Here is a 27,187-nt window from a genome sequence, read left to right as displayed (position 1 = left end):
CGGGGTCGAACGGGGTCAGGCAGCAGACTGTATTCTGGTTGGAGCCCTTGAAGTCTGCGGGTGGCTTGGTGACCTGTAGGCTGGTCCCCCAGGGCGACAGGAACAAGGCTGAGGTCTTCTCTTGAAGGATCAAGGGGCAGCACCTCCACCAGACGTCACGTAGTAGTGACAAGCCGCAGGCACAAAAGAAAGACAGTCGTAATAACACTGAATTCAATTCTTTATTGGGCGGACTTGTGCCCGTAAAGGAACTGAGCAACCACCTCGGCAGCAGCGATAGCAGCAAATGTGCTTGTCGGTCATCCAACAAAGAATGCCTGTCGCGTCTGTCAACACTCAATTTGTAGGTGACTCAAAAACGTTTAGCTAAAGCTGCAAACGGTGACTAGCATAACCTGGAACATTGTAGAAATGCACGAGAGTAGTTGGAATCTTCAAGATACAGCTTGACGCACCTTGCACGACAAAGAAAATGATAACGCATCATCTCGGGACAGCAGGCACGAATAAATAAACAATACAGAATCGATCCGAGCACTAGATTCGCAGTGACAAGGCAGTATGCCAGTGCCTTTCTAAAAAGAAAAAACAAAGATTCGAATGATTCATGGCAGTATGTTGACAGCAGCATGTACACGAAGCATTGTGACAGTTGAACTTCTCTTCACAAACATGGTGGGAATGTGCACAAGTGGTGACATGCCCCACTTGTCCTTGGTAGTGAAAGGATAAGTGTAATTATTTAACTTATTATTAGCTTTGTGAACATGGTTTCAAATGCTCAGGCTTGAATCCAAATTAACCGTGTTGAGACAGTGTAGAACTACTGGAAGTCTGGACCTGCACAAAATGGTTCTACCGAGGTGCTTGCAAGGTGGTAGTTTAAGAGGAACCCTTTTTATCAATTTTGTTGAGCTAAATTGAAAGCCCATAAAGTTCCAAATATACCAACGGAATAGCATGCTCCTCTCACCTGTAATTTGCCACGATCACAGCGCTTTTATTTGTGACTTGGTTAAGCATTTCCAGATTCAAGCCTCCTGCGCTGCGCACTACAAAGCTTGGCTTTACTGCTGGTTCTTGTATAAATATCAGCGGCTGCCAGTGGCACACTTTGTCGTCACACCGGCTGTAGTCACTGGCACTTATTTCCTATCTGCCCCATAGTGTCGTGGCATGACCTTGCGTCACTTATATTTAACCGGCCTTTGATTTTTGCTATCTTTACAATTTTGTCAATACTAGAGGTGTGTGAGTATTCAAAATTTCGAATACAGATATAGTATGTTTGGTATTCGATTCATATTCGGAAAACTGATATTCGGAGTCTTGGAAATATTTTAAAACGACCACATTCACCGCAGTTTTATTGCACTACGCACTTCACTACAATGCTTGATCACATGTTCTGTGCAGTAAAGCATCCTCACAATGTGTCGGGGCTGTTTTGTGAGCCTTCTCTTTTCTGAAGAAGGCCTTCCCAACAGTGTTTGCAAAGCAATGCATTTGATGAACCCAGGAAAAAATGTTGTTCTCACCTGGGTTTCGTCTGCTATGCAGATGATCATTGTGCAGGTGTTCATCGGATGAAATGATTGCGATGCAAACGGTTTTCAGTAGATTAAAGCCCATTAGATAATTGAGCTTTCGGTTATTACGGACATTTTTTTCTGATCCCTTGAAGGCCGAAATAAAGAAATTTACTGTATTCAGCAGCTAAACCTGATTTCATGAAGGTGCACAAAACGCCAGTGTATGTATAAAACATAATTGATTTTTCAGTAGGATATACCATTCTTTGCAATTCTAGTTTAAATTTATTTGCAAATACCATGTGAATTTTGAAATTAAAAAGACAAACAGTGCTATTATTTTTTATTCACTGATCAAATATTAGATAATCAAAGGCATATTCTTCCCATATTTGTATTCGATTCGTATTCGAAAATTTCAGTATTTTCACACCCTAGCTATTATGCACTTGTTCCTTTGAGCTACGTGCCCACCGTGATGCCATTGGCAAATTTTACTCAACTTAGTATTTGTCGATGGTGGGATTTTTGTGTGAGTAAAACAATGCCTTTTCTCATTTTTGAGAGGGAAAAAAAAAAGAGAAGAAAAAAAAATTTTTTCTGCTGTTTCAATACTGCCGCTGTGAAAGCAGAGTGATCGGCATTTGAAACTTGCTTCCGAGGGAAATTCATGCATTCGAAAGCAAAGAAACTCATACAGTTACAGTGGACAAATGATGAGGTTAGGTAAGCAAACCCCTAAAATTTTCACATTGCTATTATGCTACTTTGCAGAAAGTGAGCTGGACGAGGTTGAGTCACTATTTATGTAGTTTTAACTTCAAAACTGTGCCCTGATGCATGTTTTCACGCTTATAAATTTTGTTAGCCACATGCTACTTTGAATGTCTTGTAAATGTAATCTGAGATTTCTAAATATTCTAAATTTCTAATTGAGAGTACATATGGAGTTTTTTTTCTAAGCATTGTCTTCTCAGAGCAATAAAAAACTGAGCCTTGTGCTCTTGGCATGCTTCTAAGCGATAGATGGAAGGCATTCGACAAATGCAAGGCTGCCACGGTGTACTTCTTTTCACCCCCATCTCTCTGACTGATTCCAGCAGCAATGAGGGCATGGAGCAGTTATTCAGTGCTAAAGGAATCTGAATGAGATCCTTATTCTTTTACCCTTTCTCTTTCTCTTCTGTAGATAGCAAAGCAGCGTATAAACACAAATGTACCATAACAAGGTCTGCAATTAGAGATACTGCCATGCAGAAAAGGTTTTGTGTCTGAAACGTTCCCGTTGGTCATTTGTGCGTAGTGACAATTCATAACAGTGTGGCATATTCATATAAGACTCCAGGCAGATCACCCTTTCGAGTGTACTATATACTGGCTGCTTGACAAGAGCTGTGCTTTCATGACCCCACAGGCATTTCACTACTGCGTAGAAATGTCCCGATTCCGTCCTCTCCTTCCCTTTGTGGCACCACAAAACTCAAGCAGTCGCAGTGATGCTTAGCAGCTCCTCTATCTTGTTAGCATGCAAACATTCGTGTAACAGCCCTCTTGAGACATGCTTTAACTGCAAAGTTCTGATGTGTGAATATGTGAGCTCAATCAATGGAGCTAGCAGCAGCTGTTCCATGTGCACCGATCATTCTCGAACTATGGCCTCCGGTTCATCAAAATTGCCAATGCTACAGGAAACTGCATAACACATCTTTCATGTGCGGCCAGCCTGCATGGTGGAAGCACCAACTTTCTTTTGGCCAGTAAGGGGTGTAAGTTGGGAGTCAGCTTTTGCACAGTAGTATGCAGTATATTGTGCTGCAGAAGCTGTCTTCATACTTAGAAAAGCCTGTTGTTGAAAATCGCCATTGGGCGTTCTTGAAACACCTTCTGTAAGGTGTGTATCCTCTTCTTGCTTCACTGGATTGCATATTTCTTATTTAGCACTGTTATTGATTTTATATTTCCTCCTTTTTTTTTCTTTGCAGGGCTTTAGATTTTCTGGATGACATAGGCCTGGTAAGTAAGCTGTATTTTGTTTTTTACCTAAACATGTAATTGCAAGTACTGTGAATGCGTGTTTAAAAATGGGCATGTGCTGCAGTTAAATGCTTTCTTTATTCACGTCATGTACCTTTGTTGCTATCACTGAGGGGTTGCACTTAATGGCTGTTATTTTTTCGATGGTTGTAAGCTACGCTGTATATTTCTTTGAATAAAAGTTTCTTTGATATGGACGCCATGGCCACATCTCTGCTCGGGTGCACACCAGATTTTCGTCTAGGCTAAAATTCGACACATTTCTGTGCCAGCGGTAGCCACTCATTGCCTCAGGGTTTTGGAAACCCTTCCAAACAGATATAAAACAGTGATGATGCATAGCGATAACATGTACATATTCAAGAGCGAGTGGAAACTATGACTATGCTCAGCTCTGACCACTAGTTAATGTTGCAGGTAGTTGCGCACCCGAATCACTGTCTGAGCTGAAGTCGGGGCTTCCAAAAGTCGTCTTCGGCTCCTTCCTGCTTGGCCGAAAAGCAATCCGCAGCTGAAGTGGCAGAATCACTCGGTTCATATAGGTTTCTCTGCACGTCCTGTTACGGCCTGATGCGAGCTCAGCAGCAATTTTCTCTAATCGGCTACCGTCACATTTCAGATAAAAATCTGTGTCACTGACTGCTTACAAACAAACTGCTTGAAAACAAACTACGACATAAATGAAAGTTTAGATCTCGAACTAGCTTATAGATATGCTGAAATGCGTACCGGTGCATAATGCAGAACCATCGTTCATACATATAAGCACGACATCCTGTGATAGGACAGTCCAAAAAAGTTTAGAATTCGTCTTAACAAGGGTTTTTGTGAACCATAATTTCATTTGGGTTATCTTATACATTAACTGGTACAGAGTAGCATACAGTAAAATCTCGATGATACGAATTCCAAGGGAGCACGCAAAATATTCGTATCATCCCATATTCGTATGATCCAAAACAAGTCAACTTCCACATGGGAATGAATTGAAAATGACCCAAACTTTATTATGGCGAACTACTTGCGGACGAAAAGGTCCGTAATGCTTGTCTGCACTTTTTTGCCGTTGATGTCGCGGACAAGCCCCGCCTGAAAGGCATAAAACCGTGCAGCGGTTTCGTCGCTCACGCTGCCGGCACTTATGGTGCGGCCCAGAACGTCCAAAGCGTGAAGAGTATCTTCTGTGACGGCGGCTGATCACAGTCGTCGTCAGCGTCACCATCGCTGTCTGGCTCATTTTCGCAATCATCTGCTTCGTTGACCAAGTCTTCAATAGACCTCAGCCCACAGGTCGCGACGTTGTCGTCTGCGGTAACAAAGTCTCGACCCGGAGCTTCAGTTTCCAGATTGTCCCAGCCATCAATCGTGAAGTCTTCATCTGGCTCTTGACAATCTCCTGCCGAAGCCGCATCAAGTCCTATGGCAAATCCGCACTTTCTAAAACAGTTCGAGATTGTGTCTTAAGTTACACTATCCCACGACATGGCTAGAAAGTGCAAAGCATCTAAGAGACTGATCCGCAAGTTTGCTTCTTTACGGTCAATTTTCGCCAGCAGACGTCTCGCTAGAAGTAATTTGAAATGATGTTTTACATTTCTAATTACCCCAGCATTCAGTGGCTGAAGATGGCTGGTAGTGCTGGCCGGCAGGAACCTGACTTTCACGTTATTGCATGTCATCTCCTTTGGGTGGGCAGAGCACTGGTCCACGAAAAGCAAAATTTTCCGGTTTCTTGACGCCATTTTCCGACCAAGGCTTGTCAAGAACTCGCGGAAAAAATCTCCAGTCATCCATGCCTTTCAGTTACCTTTGTAAAAGACAGGCAAACACTCCACCGATCAGAAACTCCTCGGTTTCTTCGACTTACCCATGACGGTAAGCTGGAGTTTCTCGGATCCATCCGAGTTGCAGCAAAAGAGTACTGTTACTCTCTCCTTGCTTTTCTGGCCGCCCTGGCATGCCTGGCCTTTTACATACAAACTTCTTTCCGGTTGAAGGTTGAAAAAGAGGCCCGCCTCGTCGCATTATATATGTCGCGTGGCACATACTCCGAAATCAGCGCCGGCAGCGTGTTCAGCCACTCATCTACTGCTGACCGGTCCACTTTCTTGCCTTCACCTGAGACGACCCGGTAGACAAGTCCGTGCCGCTCCTTAAACCGGTGCAGCCATCCCCCAGACGCTTGGAAATTTTCAATCCCAAGCGAAAGCGCAACGGTGTCGGCTTTTTCACGCAGCACTTTGCCGTCCACATTGACGCCGGTCGCTATCACTTCACAGAACCAAGTCAGCAGAACCTCTTACAGCTTGACAAAGGTCGCTGTTTTAGCCTGCTTCACGTTCGCATCGAAGTGCTGCACATTCTTCAAGGTGACATCTCGAGCGAACGCTTGCGTCTTTGTAACTTTTGGGCAGTTCACGTCACAGTGAAGGGCAGAAAGAAGCGGCAAACGGAGAACTGCTGTAGTGGCAGCCAGCGTCACAGTCCTCCTGGGAACAGCCGGCGAGACAACTTTTCGATAGACCAATGAGCTGCCAGCAAATGAGTGGCGTACACAACTGGGCATGTGCCTCGCCTTGGCCGTCCTTGTCTAGTGCTCGTCGGTTTGCTACGAAAGGGATGTGGGGGTAGGGTGGCTAGCGGGGGAAGGGGGGGAAGGGGGGAAGGGGGGGGGGGGGCAGCGGCCGCGGTGAGTACCCTCTCCCCCTGTGAGCTCTTGCGCTGAGCCGCTCGGTGGCTCTGTGCGTTCGTACGACGTTCGTTCGTATCATTCGCGGCAGGGATTGGAGAGGAGATAGCGGCAGCCGCGGCGGGTATGTCCCCCCTTGAGACCAGCCGCGCTGGCCCGCTCACATGCGCCACTGGTTTGCACGTTCGTATCAACCGCAGCAGGTTCAGAAACTCTTTGTATCACCCCGAATCAACGTATTCTATACAATGTAATTTGTTCAAAGCATTCCTAAAATTCGTATTATTCCGAAATTGTATCAGCCGTAATCGTATCATCGAGATTCTACTGTATAATATCTAGCTGTGAAGGAGGCAGGGATCCTGCCTAGCTGGAACAGTACTATATTTTTGTCCCTGACACTTGCATTATTTTAAATAAGATATTTTTTAAAACTGACGCATTCTTTGAGTACATGTTGTGCTGAACATTTATTCTCCCAATATGTCTTTGTGCCACCTAGGCACTTTGTATGAGCATTTAGATCGCATAAAAGAGGTTCCTCTTTTTCTTTTTTTTTCCTTTTTTGCTGTTGTTGTTCTTTCGTGTTCTCTCAATTTTATTTGCCTGCTTGGTGTGCGCTCACTTGATGTACTTGAAATGGGATTTTGCAGAACCTTTCTGAATCACCTGCTGACCTGCAGTTATTGCTGGACACTAGGCTAAAGGTCTACAACAACCTTACAGCAACTCAGATGAAGGTATGTGATTTAATGGGCAATGCTTTTCTAGTTGCACAAATATATGTCTGCCCATTCTGTAGTCGCAGCGATCATTCAACAGTGTTTTATAATCGCAGCTGGAACTACAATACAGTAAGTTCTACTTAATTCAGCCTTGAAGGGACCAGAAAAAGTTATCAAATTAACCAGAAGTTCGAACCATTGATGGGAGTGAAGAAACTGCCAAAAATCATTTGCATTCCTGTAGTCTGCATTTAGAATGAAACCCAAGTAAGAACGACAGTTTTCCTGGATTTATCAAGTGATTGACTTTACTCACTCTGTCGAGAAGGAAGGAACGGTGAACTTCTCTAAAGTCGCCTCTGCTTTTTGCAGTGCGATGTAGTAACAGGCGTTCCTCTTCACAAAAAAGCCCTGTCAAGTTTTGAGGATGCATCACTGCGCAGTCCACGTGGTGAAGTAACTTGGTGAAGTGAGCGGGTGTGGTGAAACTGTATGTTTGTCATGCACAGTGCCAACATACTGGAAGGCCCATGTGGATGCTTGTGAGGGATATATGTGTAGGCCTTAGAACAGCTTGGGGCTATTCGAAAATAAAGAAAGGGGAATAATAGGTATATATATATATATATAATATGGGATGCGGGGAAACTTCCTGATGTCCTGCCTGCCACGGCTCGCAGGAAGCGTGCAGGCACCACTGTTTCATGCAATTAAGGTTCAAGGAGTTATTCTTCGGTGATCGCTGGCGATCCTGTTCATATTCGAATTAGCGAGCATCCGACACCATAGACTTGCATAGGCATCGGCCGTCCCGCGCTGCTAGTTCGAATTATCTGAATTGATGAGGGTCACATTAACGATATTTACTGTAACAATTGTAATGCATTGTAAAGTTTAAATCTACATTCCTTTTTATATTCCGCTCTGTACTCCATAGTTAATCAAAAAACCTCTATTGAAAAGAAGTCATTGCCATTCCGATATGCTACAAGTAATGACTGGAATGCAGCTTCCTGTTACTACTGCACACTTTTTTTTTTTTTTTTTTTTTTGTGTCCTTTGAATTATATGTCAGTTGATCTGCTTAGCGATTCACATTTTCTTCATTGAAAATGAAAAATTTGGGTTATAGACAAGTATGGTAACTTGTTGATGTATGTTGATGGTTGGTTTATGGGGCATAACGTCCCAAAGCGACTTGGGCTGTGAGAGATGCCTTTGTATGTTGAGTTACGATCTATGTTGAGACGTATGTTAAGTTATTCAGCAGATGAGCATTCTTTCTTTCGTTTACCTCACACGGTAGCCTTTTCAGCTAGTATATCTGCCATTTTTATTTCATTTTGCAGATGGAGGCCTATGAGGCAGCCCTCAAGTCTGTTGACTTTGTTTTGAAGGTTCAGCCAAATAATGTCAAGGCATTGTATCGAAAAGGAAAGGTCTGTACAGTTTTTCACTCTGCCTGTCTACTGTTTGTTTGACTTAACCTTTGCCAGTCTTGCATATTATTTGCTGTTACTGATTCAACATTTCTTCTAGGCTTTTTAACACAAGATACACTGGGGAGTTAGCAAAGGTCCTGGCACCAAGGAAAATGCAACTTGAACTCTTCTGTTCATGAATAATGCCATGAAGTTATTGTGAAATTTAATATTAGAGATTAGCTTCTAAAATGCGTGCATTAGTTGAAAACACTGTTTCTATCATTCATTCATTTGCGTCTGCATCACAGCATGGACCAGGAATTTTTGTTTTATGTGATATCATAACATGACTGTACTGTTAACGAAAAGTTGAAAACAGTTAAGGAAAAGTGTTTACTGTTTTCCAACATGGTTGCAAAGTCTTCTAGTCTCACAAAGACCTTGCCCTGCAAGTCCAATGTTAGAAAGTAGTTTAGGGCTGTTTTAACGAAATGTAAATATCCCAGAGTTTCTTCTAGCCAGGTGAACAATTTGTACATTGTAAATTAAAGACCTGTTACCTCTTTGCCATACCTGTTGCTGTGTGCTCAGTAACACTAACAGATATTAGGCACATTTTTTGCGCATTTCAAGATGCCATGGTAGGGTAGGCTAAGCTTCAAATGGATTGCTGTCCAGCTATGTGTGCAGCTGGTTGCTAAAGAGTCTATCTCTTTTCGCTCAGCGTCATAATTGTGAGTTGCTTAAAGCTTTGCAATCACAGTTTAACTTAGTGAAGGTTGGAAATTTATTGTCTCATGAAAATGCAGTTGAAATGAATTATATTTTATGCTACCTATCACTACCCATCGTCCACTACCTATCATCCAAAGCTAGCAGTGTGCTTACTGTATTCGAAGATATTTCTGGCGTGCCCCTATTAAACTGAAACAAATATTATACCTGACTAATGTCCGTCCAATATTGGAATACGGGTGTCCTGCTTGGGACCCCTACACGAAGAAAAACATCAAGCTTGAATAAGTACAAAAACGTGCAGCTCAGTTTGTGTCGGGAAAGTGACTTCAGAAAAAGCACTACAATGATTCGAAATCAGTTAAGTTGGCCACTACTTGAGAATAGGAGAAAATACCTGAGATTGTGTCAGTTTTATAACATTTTTCAGTGCAAAACGGGAATTGATAAAAACATATACATTAAGCCACCAACCTATGTGTCTCCACGAACTGCTCTTTCGATCAGAGTTCAAGAATACAGGTGTAGGGTCAATTTATTGAAACACACTTTTTTTTCGAAAACAATCCACGAGTGGATATTAGCCAGAAGATATTGTGACTGCACCCTCCCCCCCCCCCCCCCCCCCCACCTCATCTTTCTCTACACACCTGCAACGTTTCATATCTAGCCACTGATGCTTTGTTTCTGTCTCCAGGGCATCGTTGCAATTTGGAAATTTGGAGCTTAGTATCACTTCGTTTCTGATGTGTTTTTTATGGCGTGGGCTGAGCTTGCTTCTTAAATATGTATAGCCTTGTCTTCTTTCTTTTCTTCTTTTTTTCATTTTCCTTTTTTCATTGATTGCAACTGAGCGTTGCTAGCATTCAAGTGTTCGCAATGTCTGCAAACGCATTGTTGGTGTATGTGCAGACTGCTGTTTCTGATTCTTGTATTTATGCATCATCTCTCCCCTCTACAATAATGCCCATCAGGGCGCTGTAGGTACTCCAAATAAATAATTAAATAAATAAATAAAGGGGAACATATTACTTTAAATTGTCTTTATTATTTATGCATGAGATGTAACAAATTTGGTGCAACTATGTAGTTTTTCTAGCTGATTTTAGAATTCAATTTAAGCTAACTAGAATGGCTGTTAAGTAATTACAATATTCCAGGAATGTTGCGTGCATAAGGAGGAAGTGTGTGTGTTTATTATAGTGCTTCACTTTGCGCTCATTGTTGGGAAGGCCCTCTTCACAAAACTGCCGCGTCGTGTTTTATGTCCCTTTTGTGAAGAGTGCCTTCCCAGCACTGCAACGCAACATGGTCAAATATTGCAGTGAAGCTATGATGAATTCGAACATTTTCGGTGTATCCGATAATTTTCGAATATTCGAAAATTCTGAATATCAGTTTTTTTTTAATACAATTATGAATCGAATAACAAACATAATTGATTCATATTTGAAATTTTCAATATTCGCGCACTCCTATTTTCTTCCCAGGCGCCCAGTACTTGTAGAACTAAAAGCATGTAACGTCAGCATGAGTATTTACATGAATGGATGTCTCATACAAAACTACCCTTCAAAAACTATTGCTGGTTAACGTAGAAAAATAAGCAGTCCTCAACGTCTTGGGATTCGTGTGCCACAAAGAGAATTATTCAACAAAAATGCTGAAGGGATGAACAGTAGCAGTTGCAGGAAAGGTTATAGCTGTAAAAATCAATTTTAAAGTTTATTTTCTCGTTTATGACCTGCTATGCTTTTGGTCAGAGAAGTGCAGTTGTGCAGTCAGCAGAAGCTCTGGTCTGTCCTCTTCCTGATGGCACTAGGAAGGTAGTACTCTGTCATTGGAAACCCGCAGAGTCTGCGATGGGCCAGCTCCGTCAGAAATCCTCTTCACTCGCACTTTTCTGCAACTACACATAAATAAAGTAATTTTCATAATTTGTGCTGCATATTTTGCTATAGACCAGAACGTGATACACTCATGCTGAGACCAATGTCTGAACTGTCAAACCCAATCATCAGGCACTATGTTTTCCTGAGCTGCTAAAAAGCTATCAAGTGCCTCTGTATCATGCACAGCAATCAGGCATTTTGACCTTTATGGATGCTGAAACAGTTTTTTTAAGCATCCATAACTGCACACTTGTGTCATCTGTATAGTGGCAGCGAAATAACAAGGTGGCTAGTAATGAATTTGGTTAAGTGGGGTGATCTGCTATGGGCCCATTTCAGTCGTTGATAACACATTGGTTCATTTGTACCCTGTGTGTTGATCGAAGTGTTATATAAATGCGTAGTACTTCACCAGATTTCATCAAATTTCGTAGCCTTGCAGCTGCACACGTTTCTAATTCTTGGTTTGCAACAGTTGTCAGCCTCAGAGGATGTAAGATAGTAGTTTGAAGAGACCATACCAAATGTGCTACTTATTTGTGCAAACATTTCAGTATTATTATGCAAAGAGAAGGAGGCATGGAGATGAACAGTGTCTAGCAATGCTAGCTGAATAACTGTGGCATTATTACCCAATATTGACGAAGATTGTGCAAAAGCCATCACCTGGAGGCCCAATGGTCTTTCTAAAATTTTTAGGTGCCGACTAGCTGCTGCTCCCGTGTGCGCTCTGCGTCATATTCCCTCACCTGGAAATTATGCTTCTCTCCATGTCCAACAGACGTTGTTAATGAGCTTTTAAAATGTTGGGCAATAATGCTGGAGTTATGCAGCTAGCATTGTTAGGAACTGTTTATCTGTATGCCTGCCCTTTGCTTTATAATACTGAAATATTTGCACAAATAGGTAGCCGGTTTGATATGGCTTCTTCAAACTACTATTCTAAGCCCCCTTGAGGCTGACAACTGTTGCAAGCGATGAATATAATGTAACTGTTTATTATAAAACCTATAAGGACCCGACAAATATATATAAAAAAAAAAAATTGGGAAAGAAAATGTTTTGACCAATCTGCCTGTTTTATTTGTCTTTTGCGATCTTGTGGGACGCCATGTCACAAGATAGGCAGTAATTAGGTAAAATTTTTAAAAACTCATCGGGCTGTTTTGCATTAGTGGTTGCACTAGTATGTGGAGCTTATTGTGGAAGTGGACAGGGCATGTATTATGCAACAAAAAGTATGCATGTAGTGGGTACGAGTAATGGCACTGGTTTGAGCAAGGCTTTAGAATGTAATGGTGGGGAATTTGCACTTGATTTGGAGTTCAGTACGTCGAAGAACATCTTTTGGAATGGTTTTGTAGAAAAATTTCAGACACACATTGTTCCTATGCCAGATTGACGAGATAGAAAGATATTACTACATTTTTACTGCTATAACTGCTACTGCACAGTTCTTGTGATTACTGCATCATTCTGAGTAACTGCAAACTTGTCACACCACTTTGGCCACAGCCCAGGCTCGCCCATCGATAATGGTGTTGTTACTAACAGCATAAGCAGTACAGTAATGCAGTTCAATATTGCGAACGACCGCCATGACCACCAAACTAGTGTCGTATCTCTGACATGCACTATGCATAGTGACCCAGATTCGGCTGAATGGAGACGATGTCAACACGAAATCGGTCACTGTCACAATACCCTTCAAAGTGTCACCAGTGCTCTATTTCACTGCATCCACGGGGTCAATTCCTGCGTCACAAGAAGCATACATGAACTTGGTGTCTCGGAACCGTTGTACAAGACATGCATTGTATATGAGTTACACAGACCGTGTAGTTGTTCTACTCTTACTAACTCACTGTCATGCTTACCATCTAATCCGAGGTTGGCCAAGATGGCTTCTTCTGATGTAATATATAAAGGCCTGCCTTACTACTTCACGTGTCTTGCGTTTTGTAGCTGAAATAATATTGTGAAATACTGCGAACCTTTATTTTTGTGCTTTGTCCAGATCCTTGCAAGCCAAGGAAACGTTTCAGAAGCAGTGTCCATACTCAAGAAAGCCTTGAAACTGGAGCCTGACACCAAAGTATGTTTCCCTTGGTTCTTTCCTGCCCCACTGTTCTATTTTCTTTTGGGTGTTGCCAGTCTTCCAAACACAGCATGCCAGCACACATAAGCTGTGCCTTTACAAAAACAAAGCACCATTTTCATGATTCTTGGCGTCGCAGGTTAGTGCCACTCGAGCACAAAAGCAATCGACCTTTTCTGTGGCTTTTTTCTCCTGTAGAGTCGAAGCCACTTATAACGAAACTGACTGTCACGTGGATTGCATATGTTGCCTAAGTTTGTAGTAAGCAGACTTGCTCTGTTACAGCCCAAAAACGTAGTGAGACACACTTATATCTTTAAAAATATGGGTGGAAGTGCTGCTCCATTTGCTCCCTTCTGTTTAAAACTGCTTTCCCTGCTCCATCCTTCTTCAAAATGCAATATTGCTCTAAAACTGATCCAAACTGGCTGCCTTCATGTTCTGCCATCAAATTTAGCAGAACACGGGAACAATGTCACAGCACCGGGTGCAAAAATATAACTCATCTTGCACTGGATGACAGTGCAGCGTATTTCTAATATGCCAATACTATAGATTTCTGAAGTAGATTATTTGTTGATCATGTCTATGAAGTTATTTTTTCGATTGTGCATTAAACATCCGCGCAATCGCCTGCTGAAACAGCGAAATTCAAATTTCCCGCGCCCCGTGCAACTTCTACAGAGGAGGAAAGCGGAGAGAGAAACCTCTCTTCTCCATCCGTCGTGACGTTACTGTGAGGAGCCAGAGACATGCAGAGCTAACGGAGGGCGCTTTCGGCCTGCGCTGTTAGTCTTGCGTGCGTTGCGGACATACAAAACACGTCAACTTAGTGTTGTGCACCTGATACAACAGAAGTCTGCATGTGTTCGGATGCACGAACAGCTGTTCTTATGTTAAAACAGCGCTACAAACACGGACAGGTAGATAAACACACATTGCACTGATCTCTGCCCTTTAGTAGATCTAGCTGTCCATGTTTCTAGCACTGTTGTAACATAATGTCCAGCCAACTCGCCCACAAGTCACTTTGCTTGATGTAATCTTCCATTGTGAAAGCTCGCGGCGCAGTGCGGCATTGCTGAGAAGAGAGATAAATTCAAGCCCACCAAAGGAAACATTCTACTCGAAGCATTTTTGTGACTGTGACTACATGCAGTTTGTTCCTAATGCGAATTCTTTAGGGCCTTGACAAAAAGGCGTGGCTGAACCATGACGCGGTTCCTTCTATTTCCTTGCACAAAAGAGTTGGGACAATCACCATTTCCTAGAACTGCGGTTATTACAGGAAGAAAGAAATTTCTGGAGTCCTCCACTATGGCGTCTCTCATAGCCTGAGTCGCTTTGGGATGTTAAACCCCACAATTCAAACCAAACCATTAAAGAAAAGGGAGGTAAAGCTTATACTTCGTAGTTTCATTACTTTTTGACTATTCAAGTTTCATTTGCTTGTGAACCGTAGCGTTTAGCGTTGATTGCGATCCGTTCATGAAGTGCAATCACGCGATGGGACGGGCAGACAGCATCGGCGCATGGTTGTATTCGCATTTTTTTTTTTTTAATTTTATTTTGCGCAAAAGCTCTGCGTAACAGCTTCTGTGCTAAACATGGACAACTCATAAGCAGCACGCGCTGATGATTTTTGCAAACTAACAGATGATTATGAAGAGCCCACTGCTGTATCGCAGCTAGGTTCTGAAAGCTTTGCGAGATGCTTTCCGGCACGGCATGTGTCTGATATGTTTGTGGAACCCTTACGGGAGCACTATTAGAAGATAAGGAGTGTACCGCTCGGCTGAGTATGGGCGCATTTAGGTAAGGAGCGCACAGAGCGAAGTTTCCTTTGATGTGTCCAAGCCAGCAATCATCGAAGTTCATATATGGCCTTGTGATTTTGCACCTGTTGCTAGCTGTCTCGTCATTTTACATAGTCCTGTCTTATTTTGGGATGTACATTAAGTTAGATATGAAAACGACAAGGCTCTTATAAGAAAACACATTTCGGAACATGGTTTTCTCACGAAGGTATGGGTGCAGAGGAGCTGCAGCTTGGTTTTGAACATACGTCAGCAGTTAATCGCTAAACGTGTATTGTGAGAGTATGTAAAAGGTAAAGGTTCTCTACGTCTGCTAAATGTTCTATGACTCAAGCAACATTCTGCGCGCATTTGACTTGGTCTCCAGCACAATGACCTCGTCAATGCCTCGCATGCATTGCAGAGCTCGGCAACAGCGCTTAGCTTATTATTCATTTGTCTGGTGACAGCTGTGTACTGCTTCGCCCTTTCTATAGAATTCTTCGTTTCCCCAAGGTACGACGACTGGCACCCAAAGCAGGATTTGGCACACCAAGCCTTGCGTCCATTTTTCACAATGACCCTTCGGGCGGGGCGGGAGGCCTGAGACGGAGGTAGTCGGCTAGGGCATTGTTCGCTGCCCTACCTTCTCAGGAATATGTGCGCCGAGGTTTCGCTGAGGGCCATCTAGTTTCTGCTAATAATGACACACACTGCTTTTCAAAATGCCTTACTCTAACCAAAACAAGTTTTAATGCCAAACCTACGCTCCCCACAACGGAAGTGCTGCATCGTTAGTGGGCGCATTTTTTTTTTTTTTTTTTTTTGTACACAAGCTTGCCATAAGGCATATTATAGAAACTCATGTAAATGGTTTTCCGTGAGGAACCGGAGCAGGCTCCCGCTCTTAGTGTTGTTGGTGAGCCATTTTGAAAAGTCCTCTTCCCTTGTTGTGGTTAGTCCCACTTCGCGCAGAATCTGTGTCCTTGATGCCCTTGTCCCTTGCACAAGTCCATAGCAGGTGGCGAACATCCACTTCTGCAGCTGGTGTGGAACACTTCGGGCATGTGGTTGGTCCGCATCTGGTACGGATACATGCAGTGAAAATCCCGATGGTCATTCATGTGGAAATGGCAGGCCATAATGACATTCACAAAGCCGCAGAGAGCTGCAATCAGCACACAGCGCAGCGAAGAAGCCACACCCGAAGCTTCCCCAGTCCTCAAAATATCGTCACATGACGTCTTGGCCAATCACAGGAGGCGGCGTGACACGCGGTGAGCCCCGTCGCACGGGCTGCATATTTCTGCTGAAAAAAGGCCATTTCTGATTTCTTCTGCCTAATTTCAATCTGATATTTGAGTTTGCAGTGTAAAAAACTGTGGGTTCCTGCTGAAAGCCCAATTTCTGCAAAAGGTGCTGCAGTGTCCTTTTAATATAAATAAAATATTTGTAAGAGAGGGAAACATAGAGCATAATAAATTTTCGTTCAGAAGTAAATTTAGTATAAGCCACAATTGATTGGAGGGAATTGCAAAAAAATGCACTGTGCATGTGGCATATAACCTCCTCCCAGCCTTTTGAATCGCTGGTTGAGAGAAAAGCAAGAGCAGCAAGCAAAGCAGATAGCGCAAACTACTGTGAGTGTTAGGAAACTTGTCCAACTGCAAAAACTGCATGAGTTATTCTAATGTTTTCACTGTGAAAACAAGCAGGTACTGCAGCACCGAGCCTCTCCGTCGATGACAAGCATGTTGGGCCCAGGGCTGACAAAATCATACTTGAAGCGTAATGGGTTGGTATGCCAAAGGTGTCAATCACTAGAAAGCTTCCCAAGGGTCTTGGAAAATTCACAGCGCACACAAGACAGGGACAAAAAAGACAACACCACAAGCGCTTGTGGTTTTGTCTTCCTTATCCCTGTCTTGTGTGCGCTGTGAATTTTCCAAGATGTTTTACCAACTAGCTCGAATGTCAGTTTTACTTCCCAAGGGTATCTGAAAGCCATACAGGGCCTATTGCCAAGGTGTTAAAAAAGCTCCACCATTGCTCAAGCAAAAGGGTGATGAACTATTGACAGGAGGCAGTGAAGTAAAGAAGCTGAAGGATGAAAAGGCTAGCCTTCAGTGCCATCTATCTTTATTAAACACGCGACTGATTAGTGCTCAGGAATCTATCAGCAAAAGGATATGCACAAGGTAGAGAGCAGAAATCTTGTGCTCATTAAGCAGTAGTATTTGGTTATTTATTATTAGATATCAAAAAAGAAGGAAAAGATGTTTGCCGGCCCCTGTATCTGCTACCTGATAACTGAAGCACCTGAACTGGGGCGGCGGAAATCTGAGCTCTGAATTTGTGGCACTGCTTGAGGGCATCAAAGTGATAGACTCGACAGATTTCTCAACATTTAAATCTGTCAAATCAAAATAGGCAAACGGTTTAGGTCGGGCTCATAGTCTGTTCCAAGTTGCTGCTCAGGTTAGCCTGTGTTATAGTATACACATATGCTTTGGCCGTTTGTCTTGTCAGAGATGAGTGCAAAGTTGGAAAGGCATCTAACTTGAATAAAAAGGAATCAGATTGGGAATTTATTATGTCAGAAAGAGAAAACCGCAATTATCAAAGGCATTTGACGTTAGAAACGTGCTCCAAAACCTAATTTGAATGCTCCAAATCTCGTTTCATCGTTCCAAAGCTGCTCCAGAATGTCATTATTACTGCTCCCTGAAATGCTCCAAAATGCCCGAGCCTGTTGCACTCATGAAAAAATCAGTTGTGCACATCTGTTTCATAACAGCAGACTCTATCAAGCTGTTCTGTAAGCTCGCCAGCGCAGTCGTGCTTCTGGCCAAGACCCTTGTTGCAGATGAGCTGCTTCAGGGACACAATATACTGTTTGTGATTGATGCATTTGCACCAACTGGTGGTAGGTTTGCATCCTCATCTTGATCCTCAACAGAGTTACAAGAATGCAACAACTGCCTCCTGCGCACTGCCTGAACATGGCAGCAGGAGACGGATATCCGATTGGGCAGGCAACATATGCTATGTGACCAGTATTTAAGCTTCTCAAATCACCTTTATTGGCTAATCATTGGCTGTGTGCGATAGCTTTGTTCTCACAGCTGCCCTCATCTCGCACTTACCACACTTCTGCTTCCACTAAAGGCACTTTGCCCAGACACCAGACATGCACACACCATTTTAACTTGTAGCATGTCAGGGCATGCTGCAGTGCCTTTGTTTTTACCGTTTCTTCCCTTGGGGGGTATCACAGCATTTGGGAGATGCCCTTTGGTCACCTTGTTGGTGGGAAGTGCACGTTTATGAGCTGCAGGGATGATTTTGTGGCATGAGTTTCCTTATAACTGACTGGCACAACCAAGGTTATGCAGTACCGAAGCTCTAATGTATATTTTGATGGTCTTAGTAAGTGAGCATTCGTTATGCTGTGGCCATTATCAGTGATGTTTATTCACTGTGTCATGCAGGTTGTATTGTATGTCACGGAAGAAGTAGAAAAAATGAAGATGAAAGGAGGGGATGAGGAGCTCCAGAAGCAAGGCTGTTATGTCTAAATGTTAATGCATAATTTATTTAACATGATCTTTGCATTCAACTCTTAGCTTTCCAACTCGTTGGGTGTTCCTGTGTCACTGGCCAGGGACATGCCAGACTTCTTCGACCTCCCCTGGTATGTGACACCCTCACCATGAGCGCTCATTTTCCTTTCTTGGTCCACAGATCATTCAGCAAGAACTGTCGCGACTCATGGTACGCAAGGAGAAAGAAGACCGCGCTGAAAAGGCCATGTACAAGCGCATGTTTGGTGGCGGCAGCAGCTATGACAGCAATGTGAAAGGCAAAGGATCACGCTTTGGCAAGGTACCTTCACCCAAATAGAGAGGACAGATGCAGATCTATCATTCATGGTTATGGCTAGTTTCAACGGGATTGTAAAAGAAAAAGTAGGCAGTGATATTCGCGAAGGATCCCAACCTGCAATTCCCCAGCTACATCACTGTCAAGATTAGACACAAACGCAGAGTGGCTTAAAGTGGCTGGCTTTTAAACCACTTGGTTCTGCAGAAATTGTCACATTTTTGGTGTAATTTTTAAACTTTCAGTGTAATTTTAACATTCCTTGCAAATTGGAGGCAGGCGTGGGCTGCAGTAATTATTTGTGCGGAATATTTCCTTTGGTTTTAGTAAAGCAACCACTGCTTCTTTGATTTGTGATTTGGTGAGAAATCTGGAAGTATATCTTCATGTGTGCGTATGTACTTGCGGAGAATAATGTTGTTTTTTTTTTTTTTTTCTGTGCATTCAAAGCAGCTTGCTTCAGCGTAATGGTCTGTGTCTAATCAACAGGTTTAAATGCTTTCGAGTGAGTAGCAGTAAAACATTTACTGTGAATGATGGCAGCTTTGTACATATGCAGTTCCACTCATTAATTTCATTTGAGTACGGTTGGACAAAACTTTGTGTCGCTTTTTTTCTCGTTTTGTATTACTTCTTTGCCTCTGGTGTATCAGTCAGCGCTTGCACAGTACAAAATTGGCTAGTACAATCACTTCTCATTGGGCCGAGCTCATTGATTTGATTATATGAAATTTTTATGGGGTCACTGTTGAAGCATACCAAAGAAATAGCTCATTTACGTGCTAATTTTTTCATATCATGCATTTTCTGTTCCTTTTTCAGTTATAGGTGTGTTGCATTTCAGAAACACTCCATGCTGTGCCAGATGTTACTGTGCAGTCTGTCTTGCAGGTTGTGGCGTCTTGAAGGGTGTTTGGCAATGCACGCTAATCAAGAATGGTGGCTAGTAGTAGCGTACACAGCCAAAGATGCTCTTTTTTCTGCACCCCAATCACACAGCATGGTTGCATGCGACTTGTGAGCTTGCACCAATTGCTTGGTGCCTTCGAACAGTCACATTTTATGTATTTGTCAGTGCCTGCTTGTGTAGTCTGCTGCTGCTGCTGCCATTCTTCCCATCTTGCATTTAGCACCAGCCCTATCTTACTATTGTTGGTCTAGCTCGTACTCAATGCGCTCTTCTTGGATTTACAAAGCATACGGTCGGCGTCACTAGAACTTGACTGACCTCCTGGAGAGATGAGGTTAGCTATGATTCATTTTAGCTTCATTGTCTCTATTCTGTTAAAGTGAGACTCACTAGCATTGTGGTGCATACTATTTTCTTCTTTATTCACGCAGCTCCTTTTGTGTCTCAGCTTTCGGTTTTTTTTCAGTATACTGTGGGTTTGCTTGGGGCATTTTGATAGGACGAGGGAGTGTGTTTGATTCGGCAGTAACCATACCTTACCTGTCTTGCCAATTAAACCATGCAGTTGCAGCTGGAAGTGATGTTACTCCAGGTACAATGCTTTCAACTTCTCTTTCCTAACTGCCCCTTGGTGAAATACTGTAGAGCAGGAATATTTTATGCTACTTTTGTTCGCAAGCATTAAACGTGTCAAGTACAGTCGGACATATAGTTTTGGCGTCAAGTAAGGCACACACACATACAGTTTCATCTCTCAAGCTGTCGAGATGCTTTGAGTGAATGATTCAGAGAAATGAAAAAGGCTGTTTAAGTGTATTGGTTGTTTACTTCATATTCATGCAACTTTTCTGCAAAGAAAATGAAAAGAATTAAGTATGCAGATTATCTGTATATCCGCTCAAATGTTGCCGGAGCATTACAAAGGCCAAATGGCATAACTGTAAATTCGTACAAGCTGTGGGGAGTTACAAATGCAGTTTTGGGGCGATCAGCCGCTTCCAGGGGAACTTGCCAGTAGCATACATATATATTTAAAGACTTGCTAGCCCAGTTATAGGAAGTATTTCATCTGTTTGGTATATGATTATACGAATTGAAGCCTGCAGCTTGAAATCAACTTTAATTCCAGTAGCAGCAAGCATAAATCCGAAGGTTGTGGCATTTGACTAGTAAGTATGCATAATATATGTATTCAGGCATTCTACATTTCATTGGATTCTTAGAAAGCCCACTTGTTGAGATGTGCAGTCCACATGCCTAGTGATGCCACAGCAGAAACTGAGGCACATATTTCACCTCGCACAGATCCGTAACTGGGCGCTGGCTGCTGGTGGTGTGGCAGCGGCAATCACAGCAATTGGCATCGCCGCCTATCGCCACCTGGGCACCGTATGACAGCCACCATCGTGCGGCACAAAATAACCCGCACATGCGAGCCATACACACCTTCCCCATGGAAAGCACACATCTGCGATGCAGCTGCGTGAGCAGCAGTTCTACAAGCGAGAGAAAGAAAAAAGACTTGAGAAATGGCTGTGTTAACTCTCCATCTTCCTTCTCAGCCTGGCTCATATGATGGGCAGTGGTGCTTGTTGTACTATTACTGTGGCTTCTAACAGACCTCTTCTGTTCCTTTCCATGTTTTTCCTTGCTTGTTTCTATCACGATCAGGTATTTGGGACCCAAATAGCTCTAATTTCTTTTTTTAGTAAGTTTGTTTAAAACTTTTTGCAACTGTGTTAGGCAGCATGTTTATGATGTGCCTCACTGTGCCTGAAATTTTTGTTCCACAGTCCTGTTGCTTGGCTGTTGTTCCAGCACGAACAAAACTGTTAGCTCATGCTGCACATAGTGAGTTCATAACTGCACCCAGTCATGAGGGCATAATTTGTATGCCTCAATAAGACTGTTCTTTTTTTTTTTTCTTGCCTTGTTTTTATATGTTTTTTGCAGGTTAATCATATGTGTAACTGCAGCAAAGACAAAAGTGTTTAGTCTTGTTGATCCTGGTATGAACAGTTTAATAAATGTTGACCTTGCACAAAGCACACTGCTTTTGTCCTGCATGCACATTGGCTGCATGCAAACTGAGTAACAAAGCATGCAAGAGAGTGTAATGTTGATGATGCCAATGTTTTGTTGCAAACATTGGTTTACACTGTGAAGTAGGCATGCCAGTGTTGTCGTGCACCTGTATTCTGTGCACAAGCTGGTTCTGTTTGCTGTCTTGGCTTTTAATGGAGTTCCAAGAAAAATGCTTACCCAACCCATTGACAAGAGGGAGTCAGGAGCTAATGTCCTTTGTTTCCAGCCATTGGCCTCTAGGTCGTTTCGTAAAAGGCAAGTTTAGAATAGAGCTTTCCAGATTAAAACAAATACTTTGTATTTGTGCCTGCAAAATCATCCAAATTATCTCTTAATGCAGCAGCATTAAAGGCTCCGTTCTCTATAAAATTTGATGTCGACGTTGTGGGCATGATATCGCAGGCATTCCTCGCAAGTGGTAGTTTGCTGGTAAAATGCCCATGCACTGATTGGTCATCAGGTTTTATGAAGTCATAAGGCCACGTCACATGGCAAGATGCAGTGGTTAGGATGCATGTGGGAGGTGGTTGGTTCTAAATACCTACAGGCATCCCCTAGCCTTCTTCAGGGGTGTGTGCTTGGGAGAAGATCCGTAAAACTCTCTGCCTCCTTCATGGGCCAAACTCTTAATCAAAGATCTTGCAGGCTGCAAAGGTGGTTCGTCACTGTCTTTTTTGTTCTCACACTCTACCTTCACAGCAGCAACAGCTGCTACCAACTTGGACTGCACCTGTGAGATGGGAGAATGACATGTAGTTTGGTTAAAGCGGGGCTTTATATCTTCTTTGGGTGGCCTTTCATGTAAATTGGTAACTTATAACAATGTACTAACAAGTATGTGTGGTATAAGACTGGCACAAATTAAATTAATAGTGATGTATGAGCAGCAAAGTGCATGTACTATGTACGTAAACAGAGGTCCAAAAGGGGAGCCCGGAAATGAGAGCCGTTAATGCATGCTGTTGCATGATGCTTGTATAGGTGGAGATTAAGCGTCTCTCCGATGTTTGATTGCCATTTTTTCTGCAAATTTAAGGCATTTTTATACTGATATAGAAGCTGGCTGATAATGCATATTCACTGCTTGAGCGTGATTAATAATTTCTGTTATTATGACATTTAGACACTTAAGACCAAAATAGTCGACATTTCTCGATTTGACTGTAGCATTACTGAAAGCCAATTTACAGTATTAGAGCACGGCCAGATGCGGAACTGGCAGACATAGGTGTTGCTGTATTAGTGGTAGCTGGCAGTCCAAACATGTGTCACCAGTTTGTTCATACTAGGTACAACAGTGGTCAGCTTCTCTTTTTCTACATATCCATTATGAACACATGTTAAAAAAATTTGCCGACGATTATGTTACTTCCTAGTTCAAAATTTGAGCACAGCTCATCAATTGTTTCACCTTTGTCGATAGATTGAGGCAAAGATTTCGAGCAAGACATGCATGTACAATTACTGACAACTATTTTAATTTTCACACTTACTCCTTCAAGAAACACTCCACTAACAGTTCTTGACTGTCACGAAGGAAGCTTTGTGGTCGGAGAAATGAAAAGAGCAATTAAGTTATCGGGAGGTTGCGGGAGGCAGCGCGTGGGCCCATGGGAATGTTTAGCGGTGAAGAGGCTAATGTCACAAGCTGCAGACGAGAAGAAAGAACCTTTGCAAATATCTTAAACTGACTTGAAAACGCTGTAGCCAAAGCTAGCAAGTGTCTCATAGAGTTTCTAACTGTATGTTCTAAAGGAAAATGAGGGCGGGCTAGACCCGGGGCAGGCCTTCCTCGATCGGCTAGAGATCCGGACTATCAAACTAGCCGTATATACGCAAACTATGTCAAAATATTGATGTTTTTCCCTGTGAGTGTGTGAATTCTCGGTTACTGCACATGTTTGGTTTGGTTTGCGGGATTTAACGTCCCAAAGCGACTTGGGCTGTGAGAGACGCCGTAGTGGAGGACTCCAGAAATTTCGACCACCTGGGGTTCTTTACCATGCACTGACATCACACAGCACACGGGTGCCTTGTGTTTCGCCTCCATCGAAAAGCGGCTGCCGAGGCCGGGATTCGATCCCGCATCTTTTGGAACGGTAGTCGAACGCCGTAACCACTGCTCAACCGTGGCAGGGGGTTACTGCACATGTTACCTCGCAGCTCAGTGTGGGTGCTCGCATTATTCATGAATTATTATCTTTGCAGTGTGCACCATGTGTAGTCACGTCTTCCACTCGAGCTCTGAAGCGTGCCTTTCATAGCGGGTTCACAGGAATGGAAAGGTGCAGTATTTGTCATGCTTGTTTATGTGGACACCTGATCGCGGTTAAGGAAGGAAGGAAGGTGGGAGTGAAAAGGGAACTGATTACAATGGAAATGCGCAGTATCTGTAGCACTTGTTTCTGTGGACACCTGAATCATCCTGTAAGGGAAGGGAGGAAGGAAGGTGGGAGTGAAAGTGGAGCTGGTTATCAGGGACAACGCCGACGCCGCGAAACCCAGGAACGGGCGCCAAAGAGCTTCACTCAAACTATGAATGAACATGTCTATGTGGCAGTATTGAAAATTATACTGATCAAATATCCAAGAATATTAAGAAAGCACCACATTTGCATTCTTAAGACACGATTATACTACTAAAGACATAATTTGGGTTAGTTTTAAGCGGATGGCTTTATTTTTAACGTTTTCTGAGCGGCCGCCGGGTCGGAGGTAGTGCGCTCCCGACTGAGCCGGCGGGCTTGACGTCACATTTACCCTTAGCAATGCCATGGCCCCGCGGCCCCTGAAGTTGGTTGACCTGCTACGCGCAGTGTCGGTTCCCCCACGTCATGCCATGCACAATGCTACAGAGTGTGGAATGCTGCAGACGAGGGAGGTCGAGGGGGACGCGTATTGCGGGCAATTATTTGCGCACTGGGATGGAAGGATGTGTCAGTTCCCCACGTCGTGCCATGCACAATGCTGCAGAGTGTGGAATGCTGCAGACGAGGGAGGTCTAGGGGGACGCGTATTGCGGGCAATTGTTTGCGCACTTGGATGGAAGGATGAATTGTGTGCAGCATGGTTTAAAGCTGCGCGCTGAGTCCGCTGTCCCATAGGAACACGAGCAGCAGTTTTAGGGCGTATTGCACTTCATATAAAAAAAAGCACGCCCGTCCGTGCGCTGCGTGAGTGCTACCGAGGAAGGGAAAAATTAACGGGTGTGATCGCTAGCAATGGGTGTGGCTAGGGAAGCATGAGGGAGGCAGGTTAAAGTGACCTGATATCCAGATTTGTCAGAGCTTTCACAGGAGGCCGCTAGGTGCAGCGATTTAAGAAATATTCATTAAAAATACTTTCCGCTCATTTCTGTTCATGAAGTGTTGTTTTGGTCATTCTCAAGCAATAGCTACCATCTGCGCTAGAAATCTTGTCAGCAATTTTTTTGTTCGGTCTCCTTTAACATAACTTCGTGAATCTTTGAATTGTGAATACGTGAAGTTTTCAGAATGAAGCCAGCTTGCATAACGTGAGTAATGGTCGGCAATGTTGAATTGGTAATATTTGGGTAGCAAGGTTAAGCCAGTTATTTCGGGCTACTAGGTCAGAGCTAACAAACAAGATCCTGTAAGCATAATTTTTAGCACGCTTGGCCTACAGGCCTCATCGCTTTCACAGCAAATAAATTTCACTGTGAAGCATTGAACAAGTGCAGTATTTCATGTTTTTGTATTTTTAAATATTTTTTGTACCATAGTTTTTGTGCCCTTTAGCTTGATATGCTTCTGAGCATTTTTTCAGTCATTCTGTCGCACTCTTTGGCATTCTATTAAGCTGTGGCTGCACGTTTGTTTTTAACCAACACAGAACATCAGAACATCACTTAATAGTTCTCACTGTATAGTGTCGGTACATGTGGTCGAAATTATTGGGAGCTTTGCGCTACAGCATCCCTCATAGCCCGAGTCACTTTGGGACGTTAAACCGCCTAAACCATAACCTTAACATTTGCAGGCAAGGAGGTCTCATTCTTGTGCAGCTAAGAAATTGTTTTGGGATGTATGCATGGTACATTGAACAAATAAACTCTCCAAACATCGTATATAACTTTTAATGCATCTTTTGTGCGGGTAAGCATTTCGTTTTCGTGCTGGCGATTACTATACTAAGCCTTTTACATTGATGAAATGAGCTAAGAGTGATTTAGTTCCTTTATGTGCCATTGTTGCTGTCAGAGCATATGTGATGGCTACTTTGCACACATCAGTTTTGACTGTGAATAATAAACACTTGGACAGTATGTCTCAAATGTGTCTGAAATGTGTTAATATGTTTGCCTGAAGGAGTTTGAATAAAATGCTTCAAGCCCTGGCCTTGGATACTGTGGTTGTTTTCCAGCCCTTGAGTGACAAAGAGCAAGTATAATGATTTATCAATGCATAGATTCCTTCAGCAGTGGCTGAGGTGTTTCTGATGTGCTCAACCTTGCAAATCTGACGTAGGCAGTCAGTGAAAGAGAAAATAGAGCCACACCAGGCATTCATAGGGAGTGTAAGAATTCTAATATACCATTTGCAGGAATATGAAGGAATGGTATTACTGCAAGCGAGCATGCAAGTCAATTTTAACAAAGCTTTAAGGGTGCAATAAACTGCTAGTAAAGCTGTGTTCATCCAGGCGATGGAATCCATCCATAAACAGCCCAATGTGCTTGTAGCTGTATGGTGTTGCAGCTTTTTGGGGCTGGGGGGAGGGGAGTGTAGAAGGAGGAGCAATCAGTTTTGGTAATAAGTGTAAAAAAATATTCAGTACTGCATTCCTCAAAAACAGGATGAGTGTATTAGTGCCCCCAAAATGAAATGGAGCATGGAACTGTGGAAAAAGTGCTCTCCCTTGGGCTGCTGCTGAGGCGAATACAGAGTTTCAAGCTAAACATCTAGGTGTCCCATGCACCACCAAGCTATACACATGCGCATCCGCTTGCAGGTTGCGCTGCGAAACAAAAATTTGTTTGCTCTTGTGCTCCATTTTATTTTGGGGGCACTAGTACAGCCCACCCCTTCAAGCAGTGTGCACAGAAATCACTGCACATCCCTACTCATTACTATTAAACACTCCACAATTGCAGTGGTACTCTTAGTTGTGATTTGGATGCGTGTACACACATCTGCTTCGTTATTTGTAGTTTCGAAATATTCAAGCTAGTCCGTACACAACTTTGTACAACTACTATTGCAATAGGAATTGTGCACTCTAGCAGTGTAAATTTTTCAGCAAGATCAGCTTCACAGAAGAGGGAAAAAACTGCAGCCAGGAGTCAGGACAAGTACTTGTCCTGGCTGTTTTTTCTCTCTTCTGTGAAGCTGATCTTGCTGAAAAATTTCCTGCCTGCTCACTCTG

The 27,187-nt window shown here is 43.0% G+C and overlaps 1 protein-coding gene across 3 annotated transcripts in view; it reads left to right on the top strand.

Annotated features, from left to right (window-relative positions):
• LOC146197695 (peptidyl-prolyl cis-trans isomerase FKBP8-like) overlaps positions 1–21,762 on the top strand; it is a 40,858-nt gene extending 19,096 nt beyond the window's left edge. For all 3 annotated transcript variants that reach the window (XM_084599598.1, XM_084599599.1, XM_084599600.1), the window contains exons 7-12: positions 3,515–3,545; positions 6,909–6,995; positions 8,330–8,419; positions 13,049–13,126; positions 18,670–18,810; positions 21,023–21,762. In XM_084599598.1, the coding sequence (XP_084455724.1) occupies positions 3,515–3,545; positions 6,909–6,995; positions 8,330–8,419; positions 13,049–13,126; positions 18,670–18,810; positions 21,023–21,112 (517 nt within the window). In that variant the 3' untranslated portion in view covers positions 21,113–21,762. The remainder of the gene's footprint in view (positions 1–3,514; positions 3,546–6,908; positions 6,996–8,329; positions 8,420–13,048; positions 13,127–18,669; positions 18,811–21,022) is intronic.
• Positions 21,763–27,187: the final 5,425 nt, after the last annotated feature.

Source organism: Amblyomma maculatum, chromosome 3 (genome assembly GCF_055883805.1).
Source record: "Amblyomma maculatum isolate TAMU_Amacu chromosome 3, ASM5588380v1, whole genome shotgun sequence".
Taxonomy (NCBI): domain Eukaryota; kingdom Metazoa; phylum Arthropoda; class Arachnida; order Ixodida; family Ixodidae; genus Amblyomma; species Amblyomma maculatum.
Note: the sequence above shows the minus strand (reverse complement) of the source record. Positions and strands in the feature narration are given on the sequence as shown.